This window comes from Trichechus manatus, unplaced genomic scaffold, assembly GCF_000243295.1.
Source record: "Trichechus manatus latirostris isolate Lorelei unplaced genomic scaffold, TriManLat1.0 scaffold00112, whole genome shotgun sequence".
Taxonomy (NCBI): Eukaryota; Metazoa; Chordata; class Mammalia; order Sirenia; family Trichechidae; genus Trichechus; species Trichechus manatus.
In genome coordinates this window covers 3,987,235-3,996,991 of record NW_004444048.1, presented here as the reverse complement: position 1 = coordinate 3,996,991, position 9,757 = coordinate 3,987,235, and the positions used below count along the sequence as shown (strand labels likewise).

At 36.0% G+C, this 9,757-nt stretch overlaps 1 protein-coding gene across 1 annotated transcript in view; it reads right to left on the bottom strand.

The window, feature by feature from the left end:
* Window positions 1-450: 450 nt before the first annotated feature.
* The window catches only part of RASSF8 (Ras association domain family member 8), a 16,656-nt gene continuing 7,349 nt past the window's right edge, over window positions 451-9,757 (bottom strand). The window contains exons 2-4 of the mRNA XM_004383593.2: window positions 8,031-8,920; window positions 5,746-5,890; window positions 451-4,652 (exon numbers count right to left, since the gene is read on the bottom strand). Of these exons, the coding sequence (XP_004383650.1) occupies window positions 4,531-4,652; window positions 5,746-5,890; window positions 8,031-8,920 (1,157 nt within the window). The 3' untranslated portion in view covers window positions 451-4,530. The remainder of the gene's footprint in view (window positions 4,653-5,745; window positions 5,891-8,030; window positions 8,921-9,757) is intronic.

Here is a 9,757-nt window from a genome sequence, read left to right as displayed (position 1 = left end):
GTATGTGGTTTTATCATGGAATACAGGAAAGGGCTTTGGGGTCAGAAAAGTCTAAAATTCAAATGCAATGTCAGCTACTGATTAGTCAGTTGGGACAAGTTCCCCAGATGGCTGTGAATGTGAAAGGGTGTCGAGGACCTCATATGCACCTGGCACACAGTAGGTGTCAAAATGTTAGTTCTCTTCCTCTCACTTGTGGTTTTAAGGCGATCTGGAGATACAGAGATTCATTAAGCATTTTTTTTCTTTTACTTTGGAAATAAAAGAGGCATATTTGTTTTTTAATTCAGTTTCACTTTGATGAAGCAGCTACCTTTTGAACAACAGATAATTCATTAGTTATAATTAACATTACATTTAGAAAAATGTAATTTTGTGTAACTGATATGCAAACCTTTTCTCTTTGGAAAATAAAATTATATTTTAAAATATTAAATACATAAGAAACAAACCAACAATTGTAATGCCCCAATGAATCCTGAAATTTATTATCTAGGAGAATATCAGATATTGATTGTTTGTTTTACAGCTCATGATAATGATCAGAAAATACACATTTTGAAATGAAAGTCAAAAGAATAATTACATATAATACAGATTACAGATTTTTTTTATTTGTACATAAGCAAAGCAGTACTAAAAGCATATTTGTATGTCCACAATTAGTGAATGTGGCAATTTTCTGTTTAAAGCTGCAGCAATTCAAATCCTCCTAAGGTCAATAAAAAAAGAGAAATTGAGAAATGGATTTAGGGCTAAGACCATGTTTGGCTGTAAACCTATTTTTTAATCTTTCCCCTCCCCCTTAAATATATATATATATATATGTATATACTTTATTGCCTTTATATTTCCGCTGGTTTAATATAATTAGTATACTAAATAGTTATCTGCATTTATTTGGTTTCTAAAAATATATAAAATGCATTGGAATAGAGCTCCTGCAGCTTTCAAGCAGTCACTGTCCTGGCATCGAAAGCTTATTCTGGAAATGTAAAGCAGCAATACTGAATAAATAGTGATTGTTTTGTCTTCTCTGTACAGCTGATGGCCTTCACCCAAAACTTTAAAATACTGTAGCAAATAGTATAAACATGCAACTTAAAAAAATCGACATAAAAGTAATACTTACGAACTAAATTTTAATAAAATATAGACTAATAAAGATAACTTTTGGTAGAAGAGGGATGTGAACACACCTGTGTTATTTACATATAAATTAAGGCCCAATTTTTTAAAGGCTATGCACACCAGGAACTGCCCATCTTTGTATGCCTCACTCTTTGTACGGCTGAAGTCAGTTTTTTACTTTTTTCCATATTATTTACTCAATCCATTATTACAGTTCTAACTTGGAAAGATGTTCACAGAAAAGGCTTTAAATGAAGGGTTTCTTTTCTCTAAAGACTGTTTTGCTCTTATTCACAAAGAAAATTCTTTTAATGCAGGTGCAAATTTTTTTTATGTTGTGGTGGCAAGTACTTATTTGTTTTTCTTAAACACTGTTATATTTCACATTTCACAACATAAATTATTTACTATATTAGTCTTGGTTTAGCTCTAACTTATGACTAATTTGAATTTCGGGAAGTGAGGATTAGTTCATTGATAACTGAGGGAATTAAATCAGTAATTCCTGTTAATATCAAATTAAATGTCACAAATGAATTCCCTGTGCGCCAAGATGAAAATCAAATGCTAACAAACCAGAGTCTATCTCGCCAGGACAACAAAAGCACTAAGACAACCTACTGTGAATCATTCTCCGAGAAGAAATGAAGACTTAAAAGGTCAGATATACTGGTGCTACTTCAAATCATTTCTTGGTTCAAAAAAGAATCATCTTTTAATGTCTTTAATACTTCTAGAAAACCCTAATAAAACAGTTTGCAGTATAATAAAAAAATTTTTAATCTAATTTAGTATTAAGGACCTGAATATTATCCCAGATGCAAAATTTTATATTTGGTATTTTTGTATACCATTGCCTGCTCCTGTCTCTGAAATGTATCCAAAGATGTGGCACTTATTCCAACTCATTTGTATTCACAATAGATAAAAGTGATCAGGAATAGACTAAAATATTTTAAGATGTCCTAGCAAAATGAGTCTTTTCCCCTCTATTTTAAAAAAAGATATATAAAATATTCCTATGTGCTTCCAGAAGTAATGTAACATTAAAAAGTAAGGCTGCTCAATGCATTCATCACATTCACGTTTAAATACTAGGAAACAGTATTTCTACCTATAATTAGGCCCATGATGATTATTTGGCAGCTTGAAAATTCTGATGACATTGTTAGAGGTTAACTGTGATACTATGCTGGTGCTACCAGTTGGAAAGATGCTTCTATTCTTTCTTTAAAGCTGTAAGATCAATGCTGATAATAATTTAGAACAAATAAGTTGAATATGGAGAAGAGCTCTATGACTGTGTTTTTCATAGCACGCCAAGGCACCTTTGCAATTTACAATTGCAAAGTTTAATATATCTTTAGTTTAACATTTTTTATTTAAATAGAATGTGATCAATTTATAAAAATGTTTTTCTTTGTGAATAATTCAATTCTTCTGAACAACAACAACAAAATGATTCTTAGCATAGAATGGGATCTTTAAAAGTAAGGCATATATTGGGCATCCGTAAGTCATTACTGTCACAAAAGCTACAAATTATTTTGATTTTTAATTATTCTAATTTTTAAATATATGCTATTATAAATTGAGAGCAAATGTGTACAGGCTGTGGTTATGTAGGTAAGAATCACTTAAAAGGTCAGATATACTGGTGCTCAAATTATTTGCAAAACAGTATAATGGCAAAGTCAACTTGATAACTCCAAGAACGCACCCCTCAAAAAAAAAAAAAAAAAAAAAGCTTTAGTTGAGGTCTGCCATTTAGCTGGATTAGAAAAGGCCACTTTTCATTATTCCTTTCAGTCCTCTATAAGCTTCTATATATTTTCATAGCCATTCTTAAAATTTTTTCATAGGAAACCTAAATATAGCAGCATTCTCAGCATTCATTAAACCAAAAATAAGTCAAATGTGTTAAAACATCCAAAGTTGTCTTCATGCATAAGACACAACTTCCTTTTATTGTTATCATGGCATTAATATATTAATCCACTTTTACTTTGTTCCATGTAAATAATACAGATAACATATTTTCCTTAGAATTAAAAACTACTTTAAATTTCAGATTAAAGTCTTAATTATATTGTACCAAATTTCGATCAGAGGAAATGTAAAAATAGCTAAGAGGTGTCAGACCATACTAGTCTAGATATTACTTGTGAATCTTAGTTAAGTCACTGTTTGTAGAAGGGGTGTTGACTCATGTTTTGGCTTTATGAATAAAAAAATAAGTATGTACAAACAGAGATTAATGTCCTATAAAAGTCAAGCTCACAAATTAAAACAGGTACTGAATTTAACTTTATTTCCTTGGTAAAAAATACCTATCTCCAATCTACTTTCTCTCTGCCCAAGTGACTGGAGAGATCACAATGGTTAATATATACAGGATAAATAATGTGCAAGAACAAGTTACCCACGTGGTTATGCCAACAGACCAGACGTATGAGGTGGGTATTTAAAAAATGTCACTTAAAACAACATTCCTGAAGTAGACCAATCTGGTCCTTAGATCTATACTCAGAGGATCCATGAGGGTAAAATGACAAGGCAGGGCACATACGAAACACATAACCCTACAGGAAACCCCATGCCTGTTTCAACAGATATTTAACAATCATATTTTGGCCCAACGGTGTTTGAAACACTGAGAACCTTGTAAACATACAATTAACCTTGTGAAAATATTTCTGTTCTGGTATATGGTCATTCATGTTTGGGAAATACTGCAAAGGAAGATTAAATTTCAAAATTTATAAAACAAAACCCTTGAATTATTTCACTAATTAAGCAACAGCCAGGAGAAGTTCACAGAATTAAGTTAATTAAAATAAGCGCAAGTGGGTTCTTCTGGAGTTATTTCCATGGTGGAGCAACCTATGACACCTGTCTAGTTGTAAATCAGTAACATATGGAGGGAGTTTGGCAACATGCACACAAAGTCATAATCACACAATATGTAACATAATTAAGCCACAGGATAAGTATTAGAAAATATTAAAATATCAACATTCACATACTCATTGATTACATGGAATAAATTACACTAAGCCAGTCACATACTTCTCTGCATTTGTAAGTCACTTTTATTTATGTATACACATAGAATAATACTTCTCCTACTGCTCTCAAAATGCTACAAATAAAAATGAAGGCCTTGCATCACAGCTGCTGGACAGAACATCAACACTGCTGAAGTGTGAAAACACAGTTTCTTTGTTCTTTAGCATCAGTGCACAGGGTATGGCTCCAAGTGGTATGCAATTTAGGACAGAAAAAAAGATACAGTGGCTTGTGAAATATCTCCTCTGTTCGTCATTGGCACAAATCAAAGAAGAAAGTTTTACTGTCCTTGGTACCTTTATTGGGTCTCTCCCCCAAAGACACATGATGTTATACATATATGCCTTCGGGATTAAAACCAGATGAGATAGGATTCTGTAGAATACGAAGATTACTGGGGAGCTGCCGAGATGAACCAGGTCGCTTCAGGGACCCAGACTGGAACGGTGCCTCTAAACAGGAAATAAAGAAAGTCAGTTGGCTTAATCATCAACTTGGAGTATTTAGCAATGTGAAAAATTAAAACGTTTCCTGTCCTAAAGAACCAAAGAACCTGAACTGGTGAGCTGCATATAGGAATAATTGCGATCTCCTGTGGGTAAAGGGTGAGAGGAAAAGACCAACTCTGACCCTCTCAAGTGGCAGTTAATTTGATAAGCCAATTTTTGGTGATTTAGTTAATAAGTCTTTTCAAAAGGTGAGTTTCTTAGTCTCTTAGTGCTGCTATAACAGAAATACCTCAAGTAGGTAGCTTTTTCGAACAGAAATTTATTCTCTCACAGTCGAGAAGGTGAGAAATCCAAACTGAGGGCACCAGCTCTAGGGGAAGGCTCTCTCCGTCTACTGTCAGGAAAAATCTTGGACTCTTTCAGCTTCTCTTCCTCAGTTCCTGGGTGATCTCCACGTGGCATCAATCTTTCCCCATTTGTGCTTCCTTGCTTCTGTGCCTAATCTGCTTCTTTAATATTTCAAAAGTGACTGGCTTAAAGACACAGGCTACCCTGATAGGGCTTCATTAACATAACAAAGAAAACCCTATTCCCAAATGGGATTATATTCAAAACTATGAGAATTAGGATTCCAACACATATTTTTTGGGGGCAGAATTCAATCCATAACAGTGAGCATTTTGCTTCTTTTCTTGACTGTTCAGATTACATATATACATGGATTTTGCAGTGTCTCTTCAATATAAGCACAAATTAATAATCAAGAGTTTTAGGAGAGGAAGAAGGAAAAGGGAAACAATAGGAACAGAGAGAAGCTAAAATTCAAATAAATAGACTCTAATACTGTAGGGAAAGCTTTTATAAAGAAGCAGGTTAAAACTAACGATGTGATATTGGTGATTACATGCTCACTTAAATAAATAAATAACCTAAATGTAAAACTGATTTTCTCCAGAAGCAAGAAGTTTTAAAGTTGGCCCTAGAATTAGCTGTGAATGGGAGAACACTTTAACTGAATGCAAGCAGTTTATTCAAAGTTAATCAGTGAGACTAAAGGAGAAAAAAAAAAAAAAAAGCGGATTTATCAACATCTTACCCCTTTCTATGTCAGCATGGGAGGCCTCTACTTCAGTGGGCTCGGCTGGCAAAACAGTAACTTTTGTCCCTGTCTGCTGGATAAATTGCTGGAGATTGACTTGGCGCAGCTCTTTAGTCAACTGCTCCAGTTCTTGCTCTTTGTCCTGCATGACAGTTAAAAAATTTTTTTTGAGAGTTTACTACTGGCCAGCTAAGGACAATCCATCAGATACACGGGTTGAATGTGGCATACCTGTTTTCACAAGAATGCATTTAACAGATCTAGTTTAGGTCACTTCACTCTGTGGCACGGGTAAACAAAGACAGCAGCTTCTCAACACCTTCCTGTTAAATGTGATGCTTTCCTCTTTTAGGAATATCACTATGAACCTGCTGACATAAATATGGCAGGTCCATAAACTTTCATCAATAAAATACTGGTTCCCATCTGTACCAATGTTACAGAAATCTTGATAAGCTGTTCACAGTTCTATTTCCTCTATTAACCACTTCATAACTGACTGCAAGTTTGATAGTCATTTGGTCTATGAGATGTCATATTTTTTTGTTTTTTGTAAACAGTCATGGGATCCATTACTGAGATTGATACGATAGCACGAGGAAAGGAAGATTCTCACAAGATTCTCACTATGGGGTTCTTAAATCCTTGCAAAGGCAGGCTGAGAACTGGAGAGCCCTAAAGATCAAGCTTAGACAACTGGAAAGCTCAAAAAGCAAGGCTTATTTAACTGGATTTTTTTTGCGTCTCTTTCTCTCCCCTACCAAACTGTAAGAAAAGGTGGTGAGGCTGCCCCTAGGCTGGGTGTGTCTGGGGGGATTGGTAGAGTTAGGGTAGGGAAGAGACATTAGTGATGAGTGGCTGCGCTTCCCTTAACTATATAGTCAGCACTGGGTGATATGCTAGTGGTTTGGACTATTAAACACTTTTCAGTAGTTAGTGGGACTTACTAATGATGATTCTCATAAACTGGTGTTTCTTATAAGCTATACTGAAGGCAACATAATTTCCAACTGTACTCTTTTTCAAGGGCCAAAATGAATACAAATAGTAAAATACTGATAAATCAGAGGCTGACAATCTTTTACTACATGAGAAATTTCTGGTTTTCAGTATTTGGTGGTAGCTTTACCTCTCATTACAGTTAGTGACAGAGAAAGGAGATCACATCTCTTCATGAAACCTCAGCTTTCTCTGCTTGTGGAACTGTTCATATGCTAAAGCTGCTCTCCCCAAATGTCAATGTGTACAGGCACTCCTTGGGAGATCTTGTTACAATGTAGATTCTGCATTTCTAGCAAGGGTGCCCCGAAGTTGCCCAGAACAGGTCACAGTTTGATGGAAAGCTTCTAAACCAGCAATGTCCAATAGAACTTTCTCCAATGATGGAAATGTTCCGTAACTGCATCGTCCAATACAGCAGTTACTAGACACACGTGGCTATTGAGCACTTTAAATGTGGCCAAGTGCGACTGAAACAGAAATATTATTTAATATTTTTGAAACAGCTTTCTTGAATACTATTTAATTCTGATTACTTTAAATTGTCACATGTGGCTAGTGGACAGTACAGACCTAAGCATATCATCCTCAGTTGTGTCTCTTTTTCCTCCCATCTGCTCCTGACTGTATGATGCAGCTTTGCAACTGACTCCCAGGGCAACTGTCACAGTGTCCTTTCAAGTTGAGTGAGCAGGGTCTAAGCAGCGACATATAAACGTTCTTATATATGAACTAGAGAGGGGAAAATGTGAGAGGAACATTTACGCCCCTCAGGAAAGCAGAGGAGGGCCCCATGGAGATGGGAGGAGCGAAGGGGACTATTTACATCTCAGGAAAGAGGATGAGGCTGGCAACAATAGAAAAGTGACAGATAAGCAGTTGGCCAGCCAAACAATCCCTGGGAAGTCAATCCTTGGTAATCTCTCTTCGGCATCAGTTTCCTTCTCTCTAAAAGGGGAAGGTCAGATGCACTATCTCATCATTAATGTCCATTCCAGCTATGAGATTCTGTTTTCTTCCACCCAATTAGCTAACGCTACAACTGCCACAGTAAAAACAGCTTCTTCCATGGAGCAAGGATCAGTGTGGCTTTATTTCTCATTTTTGTTCTCATCTCACGTCTAAGCTCTGTCTTAAGTCGTAAGGATTCCAAAAATCTTATAACAAGGGTAGGTTTCTATTCGTTTAAATATAGGGGAGAGTGGACAATAGATAAAGATTACAAGAATAGATTAATTTTGTTAAATAGATGGGAAATGCATTATTTATAAAAATGTTCTTACCTGTAATCGTTTGGTGGCTTGTCCAAGAGATCTTTCCACAGCTTTAATCCCATTTTCCAGCCTCAGACTCTGCTGGCCTTGAATGTCAATTTCCCCTTTGACCTTACCAATCTTCCCTTTAACCTCTTCTTCATTGACTTGTGCCTCCTGAACCTTCCATTGCAATTTTTCTGCTTCAAGGCCATTTTCCATAGTCTGGATCTGCGCTAAATAGTCCTTTAATTTGCTCTCACATTCTGTTATTTTCTGTCTTATTTCTTGAAGTTGATCCTTAAGCTGTTTTTCATTTTCCTGTTCAATCTGTAATTCATTTTCCCAAAATTCTTCCTCCTCAATTTCCACGTCATTTCTTTTGATCTTTTGCTCCAGGCGGACAATTTCCTCTTCAAGGTTAGAATTATATTTTTGCTCCCAAAATCGTATTTCTACTTCATTTGATTCCAGCTGTTTCTCAATGGATTGAAGCTTCTCTGTCTGCAAACGGATCAGCTTCTTTAACTCGTCTGCTGTTGTTTTACAGTTATTCAGCACCTTTTGCTTGAATTCAGTTTCTTTACTTTTCCCAAAAATGTCCATTAATCCTTTGGCACCTCCTGTAAATGTTAATGATTTCCTCTTGGGTTCTCTCCTTCTGATTGATTTGTCATTCTGAGGCCTCAGTTTAGCTAAGGGAGGCAAACTCTGCCGGTATAAAGTTCTTTCAGGAATTCGGGCCACACTATCTGAAGTGGGTCGCTCACTGAGAGATGGCCCCGTTCGACGTAAAATTAGCTGTACATCACTGGCATATTGCCCCCATTTGTTTAAGGATATGATAGGATTTTCATGAGGTGCTAAGTGTCTTTCAGTATCTCTCCATTTTTCTATAAGGGTGTACCTTCCAGTTCGACCTAGGTAAAAAGATAAGAGTCAATTGTCAGTGGCTATGCAATAGCTAAAATAATGCAACAGAGGGTGCTATTTGATAACTGTATTTTTTTAAATTTTATTTTGTTGTTGAGAATATACACAGCAAAACATACACCAAGTCAACTGTTTCTACATGTACAATTCAGAGACACTGATTATATTCTTTGAGTTGTGCAACCATTCTCACCTTCCTTGTCTGAGTTGTTCCTCCCCCATTAACATAAACTTAACTGCCCCATAAGGTTCCAATCTAATCTTTCGAGTTGCTGTTGTCACTTTCTTCCTATATAGATAGTTCTTAAAAAGCATAATGCTCAAGGTAGACATTTTTTACTAGTTAAGCTAAAGTATTGTTTGGTTTTAAGAGGATATCAGGGGATATTTTTGGTTTAAGGTTTAAATACTATCTTAGGGCAAGAGTTTCAGGGGTTCATTCAGTCTCCATGGCTCCAGAGAGTCTGGGGTCAATGGGAATTTGAAATTCTGTTCTACGTTTTCCCCTTTTGATCAGGAATCTTCTATAGAATCTTTGATCAAAACGTTTAGTAATGGTAGCTGGGCACCATCCAGTTCTGGTCTCTCGGCAAAGGAAGCAGTTGTTCATGGATACAATTAGCCACACATCCCATATCCTCTTCCTATTCCTGACTCTCCTTCTTCCTCTGTTGCTCCAGGCAAACAGAGACCAATTGTTGTACCCTGGAGGGCTGCTTGCAAGCTGTTAAGACCCCAGGCACTAAGTAACAGACTAGGAGGTAGAATAGAAGCACTAAGCAAGTTATTAGGCCAATTAACTGGGATGTCCCATGAAACCATGA